Genomic DNA, 16,536 nt, shown 5'->3' with positions numbered 1-16,536 from the left:
GATCTTCCTCTAAGTGGCTGTATTTAGAATGTGATAGAGGGAGCAATTGAAGGGTGTGAGGAAGGAAAGACAAAATGCACATAAAATCTTTAAAATGCATAGCCTAGAAATAGTGTGACCCCTGTGCCCTGAGGTGCTGCCTAACATGTTTGGGATGATTTGTCATGCTTGAAATACAAGACAATTGGCAGACACAAAAAGCACCTCTTTTAATTTTAGCCTTAATAGTCAAAGCTGTCTACTGCACTCTTCATGATTGGCTTCAGCATGAAACTCTGGAGTTTGCCTTGAGAAACTGAACTGTGAACTGTGGTCAGTATCTGGAAAGGGATCTCAGTTTCATGACTGAAAGACAGGAAAATAAATATAGGCACCCTGGGTGGATAATTCCAAAATCCCATAGCGAAAAGAATAAAGATGGGGAAGCAGCTGTATTTAAAAGACAATTCTTCTGCTATTCTTCCTGGATTAAGAAGGATAGAAGAAGCTACAGTTGATTTGAATAAGAATAAATGCAAAATGGCCTATTTCTTTGGCTAAAAAATTTGTACACAAGCAAAGCCTTTGCAATGTTTCCTGTAAATAAAAACTTATTACAGGAGTACAAGTGAGTTTGGGATTCACATTTCTTTTCCAAGCTGTGCTGTTGTCTGAAACAACAACAGAAAAAGATTCTGAAGATTTTGTTATGCCCCTTTTCTTCTCCTTGGTTTTCCTAGGCATGTTTATAGATTACTTTACATACTAACAGTGGTCAGTATTGCAGTTACTAAATTTGTATTAGAGATATGCAGGCTGCTTGGACCAAGTTATTAATTAATAGAAAGTAAAAACGTTGTTTCTGATGGGGGGAAGGAATTGCATTCAAACTTGAAGTATTTCTTAAATCTGCTACTGCCATAATATTTACCCTTACACATCATCTTGTAAAGCTAGGTGATAAACAGGACKTTCATTCCAGTGCAGTTGTTGGCTGTTCAGCAGTACGTATGACATCAGCCACAGTTTTAATGTGCTTTGTACTTACGAAGTCAGTCTGCTTCAAAGRTTTTTCTTGCAGATCCAACATTTTTTAAACAGCTTAATGCACATATGTTCATTTTGTGGTCTACCTCATAATAATCTGTAAGATCATGTTCCTTTCATTCATAATCACTTCCTCTTTCCTCTTGCAACTCCTTGCCATCCAYGGTGTAACTATAGAAATTACTGTCYTGCATGTCATRTTGAGCAAAMCGGTACTTTTTAAATTGTCTCTTAATGTAGTCTAAATGCTGGAAGTAGGTCAGGGAAATGACCAATTGTACACCATAGCTAGGCCCAACAGCACTGTGACATCTTTCTGATGAGCCTACAGCTGCCTAAGACACTGGTGTTCACTCTTTTCACTGTGTAAATCCTTAAGTCTTTTACAGCAGACAAAACTTTCCATGAAAGCCAGATGTATCCTGGGCTGCATCCCAAGCAGTGTGAGCAGCAGGTCGAGGGAAGGGATTCTGTGCCTGCTGTCCAGCCCACCCCGACCACCGTCACGGGCGGGTCGCACTTCAGCCTAGCCTGAGTGCATGCCTGGGCATGAGGGCTGACAAGCAGGCGAGGGGCCGTGCCACTCGCAGGCAGACGTTTTCCAGAGGCTTCCCAGGGCCTCCAGCCACCCCAGCCCTTACGGCAGCGCTTGACCTCAACATGGCGGAGCCCCGAGCCGGGTCACGGCTCCGCACCGCCGGCCCGCAGCAAAGATGGCGGCAGCGCGCATGCCCTTTCGCTCTCTCCTGCCCTTCTAGCCGCCGCCGCTCTATGATCGGCCGCGTTACTGCCTGGGCGCGCGCGGGGGCGCTCTGGCACAGCCGCCTCTGTGGTGGCGCGGCGCGGTGCACGCCGGGCTGCTGGCGGAAGGGGCGGGTCACATGACCTCGCGCGGCGCGGCGGCAGCGGCTCGGCGCGGTGTGTTCGCGGCCTAGCGGGGCCTTAGCCGGCCCAGCGCCTTCCCCCGTCCCGCTCCGCGGCCGAGAGGTGAGAACCGAGGGGCTGCGGGGAGAAGAGGGAGGCAGGGAGGGAGGGCAYACGGCGGTGGCGCTTCGGTCGCCCGCTGGGCGGAGGCTCGGCCGGGGCCGGGCCGAGGCCACTGGGCCGCGGCGGGCGCTCGCTGGGGAGGCGGCTCGGGCCTGGACGGGGCGTGGAACGGGCGAGCGGCCTCGGGGCGGTGCTCGCGGGGCCCGTTCTCTTCCTCTCCCGCTGGGACGCGTGCGAGTCCATTCTGCCGACCCCGGCGGGAGGAACGGGAGCGGCCCCGCGGGAGRCGTGGGGAGTCCGTCGCACGCCCAGGACGAGGACCTGCACGGAGCTGTGCTGGCGCCCGACTCTGCTGCCCGGGCCGGGCCACCTCGGACTGTGGGTGGGATTTCTACTTTTCTGCGTCGGGGAAACCGATCACGCTAGGAAACGCGATGTATTGCGACAGGGAAGTTATTGTCCCAAGTGTGGATTSGGGTGATCATCTAAAAGCATGTGTTACCAGGTCGTGCGTAAACGAATCAAGAGTTGATTCATCCGTGTCGTAGTCGTTGTGATGTGCACACTAACTGTTTTTCTCATTATGTGTTTTTCCCTTGTACCTTTGTCTGCCTAAAGGAGAGTTTTTTTTGTTTAAACACAGGCAATATCCTGAACACAGCTAACGTTTTTGGTTATTTTTAGTAGCTCTTAAACGGCCTTACAGAAAGTGAAATCTCCGATTTCGTACTTCTTAGTCCATTCACACAGAAATACATGCACACGAAATTTTAGTCTTTTTCTGTGTGGCGCAGGARAGCATTGCTTCAGATATTGCACCAGCATTTATGGAGGTGGTCCAGAGCAACTTAGAAGGAAGAATATGACAGTTTCTTACTTTCCATGTAAAGGAGTGGCATTTTACAGAGTACTTCCCATTTCCTTGCTKCTCTGCCTCTGAGTACACGTTCACGTAAGTGTTGTAATGCCACAGCTGTGTTTATGTTTTGGGAAGAATCAATAGTCAAGTTAGAGTGGAAAGTCACTTATTTCACTAGCAAGGGCACCATATGGGTCTAGGGGCACAGAATTGGGAATTAAAGCAAATACATTGAAGTTCTGATTACATACTTAATGGAGCCCTRTTTAACTAGGGCTTTCAGACTGAGGCTTTGGTTTGGATAAGCACATTGTTTTTTGTGTTGCTTCATAATAGTGTGGGGTGCAATTATTCTGCAGCAGTTACTAAACGTTTTCTAGATCAGCTCTGGAAAACAAGCTAGAGTAAATACTAGTAACTTTGTTCAGAAATATACATACTTAGGACATCTAGAATATGTTTTATCTCTCCCCATGTCTATTGTGTTTAACATTTGAACCTTTCTTAGCTTGCAGGCAGTTTTGGGGAAAATGGAGTCAGAAAGTGGTAATTTTCGCTAAGGAAACAAATTGGCTTGAAATAGTTGATCTTTTGGGGGGTTAGCTTTTTTGAAGCTATAATAATATAAACAGCATCTTGTTGGGTGAGAAATTAGGAGGTTWTTTTCATAATGGAATGGCTTAAATATCCACACATCATGTAGGGACTAATGCACAAGCCTGTGTGATAGCACTGACTTTAACAGATRGGTTTGTTGTGTGTGTTTTCTTCAGCCTGCATAGCTGTTTTGTGCAGCATATTCTAGACTAAGGGTATACATTTTTTTGTGGTGCAGAAGCATTTTGGGGAAATATTGAAAGGAAGTTAAAATCAGATAAAATTAAAACAAACTATATCAGCTGTGCTGTCACTGCTCTTMTGACACTTCATGTATGCTTAAAACACATGAAATTTGTTTGTGCATTAAGACTTGAGGGGTTTTGTAGTCAAATTTAACTTTGCTCAGTGTAACAGCATTAAGTACTGTAACTGTTTGCTTCATGGGGAATGTCACTCTTTTGAAAATGGTTAAGATGTTTTGCTGGTTTTTAAATAAAATTTCTGATGTGTAAGCAAAGATACTGAGGATATTAATCCTGTGACATTGGTAGAATTATGACGCCCTAAGTAGGTGATAGAACTGTCCGTTTAAAATACATTACTTACCAGCAATTTTTATTAAACTTATATTCTGCTTATGACATATCCCTTCACCCCTTTATTTAAAAAATAGATCCAGTAAAACAGAAGGCTGAAAGAATACTATGATCTAAAAAGAAATTACTGCAATATCAATGTGGCCAGRCCAGAACAATCTCAGTCCCCTCTTACTAGGCCTTTTGGGAGTCAGAGATTATAAAGAAGAGCAGGGCAGCAATGTCTGGATGTTGGTGACCCTTGTTTCCTAGTAAGTTCTGTGTGCTCTCATACACTTGATTCCAGCCCTCAGGCCAGGTCTGTACATTTGCTTAGTTGTAAATCAGAGCCAGGGTGCTCCTAGTGGACAGAGCTCTGTCCCAGCAGGGTTTGCACCATGACGGGATTAATAAGTCTCAATAGATTTTACCAAACCTTAGAACCTTGTGGATATTCCTCTACTCTCTCCAGGTTTCTGAAGATTGGTGCAGATAGCTCTGCATGTTGCTTGGTTCCACCARGACTTAAGTCAGAGTGTAGGAAAGCAACTGAGCCCCTTCTGGGCCAAAGTTGAACGTGGAATATTATAGCYGTGTTTATGTAGCACTTGCTTTAGTTAGTAGCTCAGGCTGCTTTTGAGCTGAGTCTGACTTGAATAAACTTGGATCTTTTGCCTTCTGTGACATTAATTAATCTGCAGCTTAAAGAAATAGCCMAAGGCTAGTGAAGTGTGCTCCTATGTTACTGTGTTACTTGGATCAAGGGTGTGCTCTTGAAGGAAGTCTCAGTCATCATCACTTAGGAAATTTATTTCGTCTTGGTTTGCACTATTCTAGTGGATAAGCTGGATTGCTTTTGGATGAAATTATACTGAAAAGTGCACTCTTTCCTACAAATGGGCATTCTTTTCAGTGGGGTGGACCTCCCCATAGCAGGTAGTGTGGACATTAGGGTCTCAACTCCCATTACTTTTGTTYAACAGACTTGTTCCTATTGTATTGCTTGCTGGCACAGACACAGCCTTAATTGACTATGCTTTGAATCTGAGACCTGATGTAAATCCATAACTTTGGGGGTTAAAGATGTCATTACTTYGGTATTTTGAGTGACATCAGGCCAGCTGATGATTGCTTTTCTTTCTCCTGTATTTTTGTGACCCCTGTAACATTCATACAGATTAAACTCGTGCTTAAAGAGCTGCTAGTTAAAATGCAGCTGTCAAGAAATGCTGCTTACATTCAGTTTCACTCAATGTAATATTTCTATAAGTCAGTTGAAGTTTTAAAAATATGTCAGGGCTTCGATTTAGTTTCTTATTTAGAAATAAGAATTTAGAAATATTTGAATAAACTGGGGAAGTTGGAATATCACCATATACGTCACTGAGATTACAGTAAAAGTATCAGAAACTGATCACTGAATTATACTGGCAGGGTAGGAGGACAATCTGCAGAGAAGTTCAAGATGCAGAGAGAACTTGAGATGTCTGCAAGTGTATTCTGCATAGATCCAGCTTAGCATCTCCTAATCTTCCATACCTAAACTTTGGTTTGTAGTTGCTCAGAAGTTAGATGAAGGGGCCCTGTGACTGTTGGAAGAGCACATTTCTGGTGTGTTCTCTAGCTCCTGATAGAAAAGAATGTGCTATGCAGCTTCCTTCAGTGTAGCATCTTGGATGAGGACCTTTCTCTCTTGTCCAGATCTCTCACTTTTCCAGTGAGGAGTTTTGGTCTTGATATCTGTTGATCCTTACAGCTTTCAGGATCTTGGAAACAGAATTAAACTGTTCTCTCTGCTGGTTTCACATTAGTAGTTACACAGAGTAGTGAGAAAGAGACCAAGGCTTTCCTTAGTCCTGGTTTAGATCTTAAATGCCACAGACAGCAGAGTTGCTAGGATTGGTCCATGTAAGGATTAAGTCAGTAACAGGGCAGCTTTCTAGCTACTTTGAAAATAATTGTRCAGATACCGGAGGGAGCAAAGTGCTTTGAGTGAAGTGGATTGTTGAAGCCCTGTGTACGAGTGTGTTTCCTGTCATGTTGCGTGTTTCACAAGCCTGGAAGGTTGGAAGACTAATTTTGTTCTCTTCTTACTGCCCTGTTCGTTTTATGCAGTAACAGTAACTTAATTGACTGCTAAWTTTTTGCTTTTTAAATTTAAATTATAAAAACCCCAACCAAAAAATTGCTTTTCTGTGCATATGTAACATCCACTGAGTATGGTATGTTTCAGCAATTTTATTCAAAGAACTCTTCCACCTCTTAGTCCCCAGGCTTTTTTTGTTGGCATCTCCAAAATGGTGGCTCACATAAAGTGCTTATCAGAGCGAGAGAAGGGATTGCACCTACAGGCAGCCTGGAAAATTACTTCCCCAATTGTTCTTTTATGTTATACAGACTATGCCATAACATTWTGTGGACCTCTGATGGTGCAACTGTGTTATAGCCCAGTTAGAACTGTTTCAGATCCAGTAGCTTATTGTCTGTAGCTTTTGTCCCAAAACAGCTTTGATTTTTATCCAGTTGTCTATCAGCTTGTAATATAGATAAGAACTGAGAGCCTTAAAGATCTTAATTTTATGCTTTTTCTGTTGGCTATTTTTTTTTTCTGTGTGTAGAAGTTTCAAGTAATGATATCAAGGCAGACAAAGGAATTCTATTCCCTTCCATCGCGTACAAGTTCCAGAKTCTAGATGAATGTCAGGACATGCACCTAGTCTGAAGAGACAATAAGCAACTTTTTTAAATATAAAATGCATACGTCTTTGCTGCTTTTCTTTGGTTATACAGTTTTAAAACTTCAGGAATTACAGAAAGGAAATGTGTTCTTAGGCATATGGATTCTAAGAGGGTGGGGAAGTTTTATTTTTATCACATTGCATAATAAAAATTTTATTGAACAGTTGGAAGAATGTTTGCATTTGCTCTCRTTTCTTTGCCATCTTACACCTTGTGTCATAGGAGTGTTCATTGTTTTGCCTGGTGATATGCTGATAAATGCTCTTCGGGGCTAATTGGTGAATGCCCTTATCACGTGAAATAGATGTAGTTGTAAATGTGTCCTTGAATGAATCATGTGATAGGTTATATATGTGTTCTTAGACCAGAATAAAGTATTACCAAGTACTTTTGGATTTCTCTTTCCTCCTTTCCAGTTAAATACACATTTATCTCTCATAGTTTTTCCAGAGTCTGAGAGAATAAAGTTTTTCTATGTAATTTTCTTGTGATACTTTTTCACATCTTTCAGATGTACCTACTATTGTGGTAGAGTACTGATACCATCTTTTATTTCTAATGTTTATGACTATCATTAATGGCTTGCTCTTGTACAAGTCTTGCAGGTACATCTGTCGCCAGCAAAACTTGTTTACTGTTCCTTGTGTGTTAAGTTCAATTGTGTTCATCCCTTGAAGAAAGCATGTTATAATCTACCGTTCTATTGTATGTATCAGAATTTTGCTTACCATAACTCTTTCTCTAGACAGCCTTTCTTCAGTTTTGACTCATAGTTGCCTGTTTGGGAAGCAGTTGCAATGCAGATCTGACACTGTAGGTTGTAAGGCAGTCTCTGCAGTCCAATGAGAAATGTGAACGTTAGTGCTGGCAGCCAACTGGCTACTTGTCAGTTGTGATACTGTGTCTTTGTGATTCATATCCATGTGATCCAGTGTGTTTGAAGTTCTAGTGCTTCCTCACTGCAGTGTGGATGTACCTATATGCTCAGCTGTAATATTGTGACCACTTTTGGCTGTTTTATAGCCGAGGGCCARCCTTCTTTGAAGATTTGACTGTGTAAAGTTGCTGAAACAATATTAGAAGCAAGAACACATGCTTTAGTTATATTAAGCATTATCTTGAGTGTTTTATGATTGGGTGGTGTCATCAGTAATRTGTATGCATATAATAATAACAATCTCAATAGAAAATGGTGTTAGAAACTATCTTTACTCTCCTTGRGAGCATATTGACACTCAGCTCATGKGCTRATGTCCAAGTTGTGGTCTAGAAGATTTGTGGACTGAGAAGTTAAAAATAGATCATGGAACCTTCTTTCAAGCTTTTAACTCTCTCTGCTGGAATTTGAGGATCTCTCCAATGTTGTCTTAAATGCAATTCTCATTAATGCTGAGCCTTGYGATGTCCCAGTTCTTTCTGGTATCTTGTTCTATGGTTGTGTTGTGTGTGATCATTTCTTGTACAACAGAACTCCTTGCTTTATTGAAAATGTATTACAAGATTAGTTTTGCTTTTGTATGCTGCAAAGATAGCTTTATTTTAAAGAAACTGTACAAATTGTTAAATGCTCTTTGTTGGTATGAGGAGTCAGATACAGTTTTGTTTTTCACTACATTCTGAAACATTTCCTACAACTGCTGTTTTTAGTTGAGAACGAAGACTTACTACATCTGTAACTTAATAAATAGCTGGGGGGAAAATAGTTGAAAAATAGTTTTAGTTTGTAGTTGAATGTCCATATAAGGATTTAAAGTAATGATGGRCACTTATCACTTCACTGCTTTTGTAATTCACGTTTGGGAACTGACTATTACAAGTTTTCTTTTCTGCCTTTTTGACAGATTGCAACTGCAAGAATGTCTTTTCCACCCCATTTGAACCGCCCTCCCATGGGAATCCCAACGCTTCCCCCTGGGATCCCACCTCCACAGTTTCCTGGTTTTCCTCCACCTGTACCTCCTGGTAAGTTATATTAGTATGTGGAAGCATTGTAGAAGTTAATTTTTTTATAGTATTCTAAATTCTTTTGAAAGCCAGTAACTTTTGTAAATAATACATCTCAGTAACTGAGTTGTGTACATTGCAGTRGTTTCTAGTTTTTCTACAGATCGTGTAATGTGAATAAGCTGCTTTTGGTCTACCAAAAGCTGTTTTCTTTTGACCAAAAATGACRTGCTGTACTTTTTCTTGAGCCTTTATTCAAGACAAGTTAAGTGTTGATTTTTGTTAATATTACATGATCCAAGTGCCACTGTTTTGACAGTAAGCCACTGTAATAGCCTTTGGAAACTCTTAGGTATGCTGCATATGTGTAATGTGAAAATATAGGAGTAACTTTCAGAGAAGGTCCAGCTTGTTGCATTGTTTTTCTCCATTTTTAAGTCCCACTTGCTTGTATTCTGCTTCGTACGTTCTCCACACATCCTGCAAACTTACAGTTTGCTTTGTCATTGCTTCTCATCTTCCCTGACTTATTCCTACCTTTTTGCTTTGTTCATCTGTAAGATCAGCCTGTTTTTTTTTAATTGGGATTTTAATTTGTTGGTCTGGAACAACTTTCTTTCTGTTTATTGCCAGTATACATAATGGCGACTGGAGACAGGAGACTATAGAGCATGTGAATTACCCCTTTAAAATTTGTCAGAGAATTACCCTTTTAAAATTTGTCACAAGGTCTGTAGAAAATAAYTCTTGTCTGTATGGTCTTAATCTGTATGGCACATCTCCTGTTGTGCAGGAGTGTTTTGTAAACCGTAGAGGCATTCAGAAAACAGATGGCTTAACTATGAAAAGATTTCTGYACATCCACGTAGCAGAGTAATCTTTATTTGCATTAATTTTTCTAAACTTTCTTCCTGAGAACCATGAGATGTTAGCTATTTTCCACTAAAGGCAGARCTCTTGTTTAGGTAGCATCCTCCCATCAAAAATTTGAGGTTGAATTTTAAAATCATACTTCTTAYCTTTCCTAGGTCCAGTTTATACTAGTGTATAAAACTAGATACTTTAAAAAAATTCTGAAATATATTTTAAAATGCCTGGTATAATTTTCTGCTCTGAACATTTTGCTTCTTGGCATGTGTGACAAAGATGTGTTTTTTCTCTTGCTGTGTTTGAATAGTCTTGTTTTAGTATTAGGAATCAATATTATGTAGAGTGGAGAAAGCTAGTATTAGGTAAGAATAAAATTTTTCACTGCACAAGAGAAACATGATCTGCTTACCTGTGCAGACAACATATTTTGACATGTAGAGGATATGTAGCTCACTTCTTAATATAAACACATTATTAGAGCTGAAAATGCCACAGAGACTTTATGAAAGTCTGCTCTGGACCTAGTCCATATGTAAGATGACAATTTTAGCGGCTTACAGTATTATCTTTAGTTAGCTGTTTGGTCAGAATTTCATGTTAGTTACCTAGTTACCTGAGCCGGTAATTTTTTGGAAGGTTTCAGCTGGAGTAGTTTGCTTGCATAATAATGAAGTTAGGAAAAGTGGKKTTTTTTTGCTTAAAAATAAAGTTGTTAAAAACAAGAACTTGTAGCACTTTTCAGTATTAGTGTGGAAGATTCCATAAGGAGTAAATCTCTGAAGATTATTGGATGCCACTAAGATGTAAAAAATTCCATTTTACGTGCCAGAAATGCTGTAGTAAGTCAGACCTGCAGTCCATATAGGCTGATGCATTGTGTGGGCAGTGGGACTAGAAGACTGTATTTAGGGATGGATGCTTTCTGAGTCTGTTGCCTCATACACCTGTAATATTAGATTAAAAGCAAATCTAAGATCCCTTTTTCTGGACCTGTCATTCTTGAACATTTTGGGTTTTTTTGACTGTAGATATTGGCCATCCTCACTGTCATCTCTTGCACCAAATTTGAGAAGTTCATTAACTGCTGTGTAGAATGCTACCTCCTTATGTCTGTCTTTACACTCATTGCCTGCTCAGTGTCCTCCTCCTGCCCCAGCTCTGATGTGGGAGTCGGGCAAGTTGTGTTTTGTGGTTTTGTACACCTCAGCCATGTTCCATGCCTTGCAAACCTCCACACTTCAGGAGTCTCAGAGTRTACAGTCTTTCCTAGTAAAGCACCTGTTTCACCAGTGAAGTCATGTAGTTGCTCTTCTCTGAGGCTGGGTGGTCTTGAGTTGCAGATTCCAGGTCTGTAGTCCAATGTATGGGTGCATTGAGCTTTTGTGTAGCAGCTAAACAGTGCCTGTGGTCAGTATGTTTCCTGATGATGCCCAATATTTAAGTGGATTTTTCTGGCTTCTGCTGGACATTGGGCAGATAGTTTCATAGAATTATCAGTGATAACRCAAGTATGTTTACTGAGTTGTTACTCTAAAAGCTGTTGTGATAATTATGTTGATTATAGGGCTGCACAATGAGTGTCTTGTTGGGGAGTACTTGCTACAGTCTGTGAGATGAGATGATGTGTTAAAACTTTTGATTGTCTGAACGGAGAGCAATGCACTTTTGATTGTCTGAACGGAGAGCAATGCACTTTTGATTGTCTGAACGGTTTGGAGGGATAAGAGCTAGTACGACCTTAATATGAAGGAACTGAGGAAGGGAATTGAGTGCTGGAGAAAACAAACTGAAATAAATAAAGCAAAACCAGAGTGGTTGAGGAAAAAGCTGGAGAGGATGTCTGATGAGAAGTGTTTCAGGRCTAAACACTAGAGAAAGTGGGGGAGCAAATTTAGGAACAGTAGGTTGCAGAAGTTTGTTTAAGATTTTATGAACAGAGCAGTAAGAGAGATGGAGAAGGGAAGGATCAAAAGGGAAGCATTGAAAGGCAAAAACTATTTGTAGAATGAAAAAAAAATGATGCAGGATCCCTGTGAAGAGCATGAGAATGACTTCATTGTTCTCMAGTCTCAATGTTTCTACTGACCAACAAGTAATTTTGATTAAATCCGTTCACTTAATATATTTAACCTCTAGCAGCTGGCATGGAAAGATAAAGAGCCTTTCTTATTATTAAATACTGGCTCATGATAGTACTTAAAGCTGCCAGTGAATTTGGCAATCTAAGAGAGATATCACATTGATTCATCTGATTAAATATTTATTTAAATAATCATTAATTAATGATTATTATTAAAATTAAACATCATTTTATAWTAGGTGTTGGCGACTTCAAGTCAAGTATTAAACACCTTCTCAACAGAGGGTTTTTATGCTGCCTTTGTTAAGCTATTCCATAAATAGTGGCATGAAGCCTGGTACCATTCTCTAGAGAACCTCATCCCTGAGCCATATGTAGAAATGATTGTTCTGTGAGAGTTGTGTAAGTTGGGAACGAGATCATCTGTTCAGCATCAGCTGCCTTTGCTCTCAGGAATTCCCTGCCTCGTTCATCACACCACTGTCTTGTAGAACAATACTATGGCTTGAATATGCTCTGAAAATGGGTTTGTTTGGGACAAAGTTGAAAATGGTAATACGAGAAAATGACCAGGATGTGTGTTGGTGTACTTAGGCTTTGTTTAAATGCTTAATGAATTACTGGTAATCAATACTGTGAAATTCTTATTTGAGCAAAATTGCTGTCTAGTTTGAAGATCATGTCTACAGTCATTTCATTTGTATTCATCAGTTTCCAACAGGGCAGACTAATATTAATGTGCTGTCTTTCTCAGGGACCCCTATGATTCCTGTACCAATGGGCATTATGGCTCCTGCTCCAACTGTAAGTATTACAGCAGGGATGAGATCATAGCACAATAAAATGGAGAGTAAAGCTTTGGTGGATGTCAACAGTGGCTTTGTTTTGCTCCATTCAATCAGAATTCTGTTATGAAAGAAAATGTCTTATTTGAAATGCAATTATAATGCAAATGTTATGCTAATTTCTGACCTAGACAAAGTTTAAAGTGATGTCTGGAGCTGCCAGCTACAGAGGTAAAGAGATTATTATTCTTCTAAGAATAGTACCTCTCTCAAATGCAGTGGTTTAGGCTTTACCTTTGGATCGTGTGTGCTCTTCCTGTGCAGGACAGTTGGATCAGAGAGATCGCAGTTCTCTGGCTCTGGAGTTTGTAGCTCTGACACAGTACCCTGAAAGCATCGTCTCATCTAGCTTTTTAAGGTGCTCATGCAGCACTGCTGGGTCATCCAAAAACATGTACTTCACAAGCTTACAGATAAGCTTACTGTCTCCATGTTGCAGGAGAAGGAATAGCYGTTTGTAATACCCATCTAAGGAAGAGCAAATGAAAGGTTTCTTTGTCTGTTTTACTGATTTCTAGTTGAAAGGAAGTTTAAGATTTTTGGGTGGAAAAAAATTGTGCTTTAAAATATAAAGGTTTCTTCTTAGCCTCAAGGTGAATTACCATTTGTGGGATTTTGCAAAAGTGAAGTCTCCCCAAGATACAGAATTTTTTGATAGCTTGTATTATCTCCTGCAGGTGGATATGTTCATGGTAACCAGTGTTTGTAAGATAAATATAATGAAACAAATCTATTATTCGGTTTTGTGATTCAAATTATTTTTATTAAGTGACACTTCTTGAAAGGTATTTTGAGAAGAGACACTCTGCATAAGGACGGACTGTTAAATCTTAGGTGAAAGGAGGGAAGTGTAGCAAAATGGAGGAGATAATCATGCCTGTCTTTGTACAGTTTATTTACAGATATTTGTGCCTTAGCCTAAAGAGGCTTTGGGTTACGTGTTGATTAAATAAAGCAGTAGTGTTTATTCAGTGTGTGGAAGCTTTAAGACCAAATTTCATGTGTCCATTGAAGCATTTGAGCCAGAGTTACTTTTCTAATCACAACTTGCTTTTTGCACTGTTAGGTAAGGTAATTCAACTTCCAGCGACTCAAATGTTGAAACTAGTTATCTGTAGAAGAAATAACACCTAACATTACTGTATGCTCAACTTGAGACCTTACAGTGGCTGTGTTCGGTTACACCTTTTGTTATCTTTCTTTGCCAGAAAATTGTGATCCTTTTTTGTGTTGTAGAAAGTATTAAAGCCTGAACTGCTTATTGGTGTTTTACTCCATAAGCCTTACTAAGGTTCGTATGAAAATTCAGATTTGAAATAAATGTGCATCCCTAAGTCTTTCGTCTTACGGATTTAAGTAAAAAACAAAACCAATACAATGCTGTTACTTTACAACTTCTCCTCCTCTTTATAGGTATTAGTTCCTACCACAGTGTCTATGGTTGGAAAACATTTGGGAGTCAGAAAAGACCATCCTGGCTTAAAGAACAAAGAAAATGATGAAAACTGCGGTCCCACTACTACTGTTTTTGTAGGCAACATTTCGGAGAAGGCCTCAGACATGCTCATACGGCAGCTTCTAGCAGTAAGTACAGGGAATTGCTTGTTAAATTTCATCCCTGGCTGATGTATAGAGTGATGATCCACAAGCAGTGTATTGAAACTAAACCCAGAGCTATTTACATCACTGGAATAGCAGCCCACTACTCCTGAATTCTAGAAGTACAGCTATTTTACACTGTAGATGTCTGTGAATATAGACCTATCTTATTTTTAGTAGTGTTTATCCCTTTTAATCTTATAACATTTTGCAAAAAGTGGTTAAGTTTTTGTCATGTTTTGAATATAGCAATTAATATTAATTATCTTTAATGCAGAAATGTGGCTTGGTTTTGAGTTGGAAGAGAGTGCAAGGGGCATCTGGAAAACTTCAAGGTAACTTGAAGAGTCATACTTTTCAAAATCTCTAGATATACTCTTTGTTTTTATCACCTGGCAGCTTTTTAAATACCTTTGCATGTTGCTATTCTTAATAATTGTTCATTTTAAGATCTGTATATAATAGCTGCTGCATACTTTCTAGTAAAGGGCTAGTATTKTCTGAGATTGAGCCAGAATAAAAAAAGAAAATCGAGGAAGGTTAAATGAGAAAATGTCTTGGGAGCCTAGTTTTGCCTACCTTTGTTTTCTGAAACTGAATGAGTTTATAGACCATTCCTGAGAAAGGTTTGCCAGTTTCAAGTTTGCCTCCAAAGGAGGTTACTATTTTAACACTATTAGGAGTCACTTCCAATAATAAGTATTGTCTTCCTCTATGAAGGAGGTTTTCCTGATGTAAAATTTAACTTCTCTGTTGTCAAGTTGAACTTATTTATTTTTTTCTTGTGAAACAGTATTTTTCTGCAGTAAACAATTTTGGTTACTTATTTTTTTCCTGTGTTTTCATATCTTGCTAGGTTTATGGGGTTATTGCTTCTTAAGGATGTAATTCAGTTCCTACATCTCACACTTCTTCTATTTTGCTGTCATAGGATGTCTTTCTCATTTAAAACTTTATATAACTGTTGTGAAGAACCAAATTTGAAATACCATTCCSTCTAGGTTGACAGTGAGCTGTTGATTGATATCCTTGGTGGTCAGACAATTGTAAATCCACCTGAGATGCCATCATAAGATTGCTTTTCTTAGTTAAGACAGATATATCAAAAACTTCACAAACGCAATTATAGAATAGTTTGAGTTGGAAGGGACCTTTTAAAGTTCATCTAGTCCAACCCCCTTTGAAGATCTGGAACATSTTTAACTAGATCAGGTTTCTCAGAGCCCTGTTTCTAATTTGACCTGGAAAGTTTCCAGGGATGGGGCATCTACGATGTGTGTAGTGGTTCCATCTTATTTACTGGACTGCTAATTATATCAAAGATTAATTCAATTAGTGAACTTTTGAGTTTTTATGATGTGTACTCCTGACTATAAAAAAACAAGTGCCTATATTCCAAGTTTATTGATTCAAAGCACGTTTTTAAAATAACTAAATTACCTGAAGAGCTTTAATGCTTGTACTTCTCTTTTAAATCATCCATTTCAGCCTTTGGATTTTGTGAGTACAAAGAACCAGATTCCACACTACGAGCACTGAGACTACTCCATGACCTCCAGATTGGAGAGAAGAAGCTGCTAGTCAAAGTTGATGCAAAGACAAAGGCTCAGCTAGATGAATGGAAAGCAAAGAAAAAGGCATCTAATGGGGTATGTATATAATGTGTGATTTGCATTCTTTTGGTAGGATGTCCATGTAACATACTTGCTAGATCAGATTGTGAGCATGTCTCAGTTTCTGCTYTTTTCTGTGCCTTTAATTCATTTTAGGATTTTGCCAGAATCACATTAATGAGTCTGAATATATGTTGAAAGGCAGAGAAGTGTAAGCTCTTAATTCCATAGTGTTCAAACTTACCTGCAAGCTACAACTGCATTTCTGGAATTAATTCTGTAATTAATTATAAAGTGTAGTAATATGTGCTATATATTTTGATTCTGCTGTTTCATTTTTTGTTTAGAAACTCTTGAAAGTGCTTAAAACCTAGAAGTACTTGACATGTCTTCTTTGACTGCGTAGGCCATGTRTGGGATTAATTGCAATCACTTAGTAAAGCRTARTGCTAACTTCGTGAGCTTTGGAGGGACTATTGTACTGGCTCCTAGCTTAAGTAGGGGCTTGATTTGACTGCCCTTTCAKTCTGTATTTTCTTGTTTCATGTTGGCATCACCTGTGATACTTTGCTACACAGCTGATGTTAAAAACAAGCTTGAAGTATTTCTGGAGTTCTTGTGCATCTCTCATGAATTWTGTTTTCTGTGAGCCCCCTGTGAGTTACAGTCAGTCTGTAGGGATTGACTGTAATAAAGCAGAGGGTGCTGTTTGTGGCTTTGAGGAAGGCAACTGTGTGGGCCTATTCTCTTGAACTGTAGAATGAGATTAACTCCATGTTTTTTGTTGGGTTTTGTTGGA

General features: G+C 39.5%; 1 protein-coding gene across 2 annotated transcripts in view; it reads left to right on the top strand.

Moving 5' to 3' along the window:
• The first annotated feature begins 1,896 nt into the window (after nucleotides 1–1,896).
• RBM25 (RNA binding motif protein 25) overlaps nucleotides 1,897–16,536 on the top strand; it is a 32,668-nt gene continuing 18,028 nt past the window's right edge. For both annotated transcript variants that reach the window (XM_057366592.1, XM_057366583.1), the window contains exons 1-6: nucleotides 1,897–2,013; nucleotides 8,628–8,748; nucleotides 12,435–12,484; nucleotides 13,939–14,109; nucleotides 14,402–14,459; nucleotides 15,613–15,773. In XM_057366592.1, the coding sequence (XP_057222575.1) occupies nucleotides 8,643–8,748; nucleotides 12,435–12,484; nucleotides 13,939–14,109; nucleotides 14,402–14,459; nucleotides 15,613–15,773 (546 nt within the window). In that variant the 5' untranslated portion in view covers nucleotides 1,897–2,013; nucleotides 8,628–8,642. The remainder of the gene's footprint in view (nucleotides 2,014–8,627; nucleotides 8,749–12,434; nucleotides 12,485–13,938; nucleotides 14,110–14,401; nucleotides 14,460–15,612; nucleotides 15,774–16,536) is intronic.

The sequence above is a fragment of the Malurus melanocephalus genome, unplaced genomic scaffold (genome assembly GCF_030028575.1).
Source record: "Malurus melanocephalus ecotype Western Australia unplaced genomic scaffold, MMel_1.1 scaffold_2, whole genome shotgun sequence".
Taxonomy (NCBI): Eukaryota; Metazoa; Chordata; class Aves; order Passeriformes; family Maluridae; genus Malurus; species Malurus melanocephalus.
The sequence above is the reverse complement of the archived record's forward strand: the minus strand, read 5'-3'. Positions and strand labels throughout refer to the sequence as shown.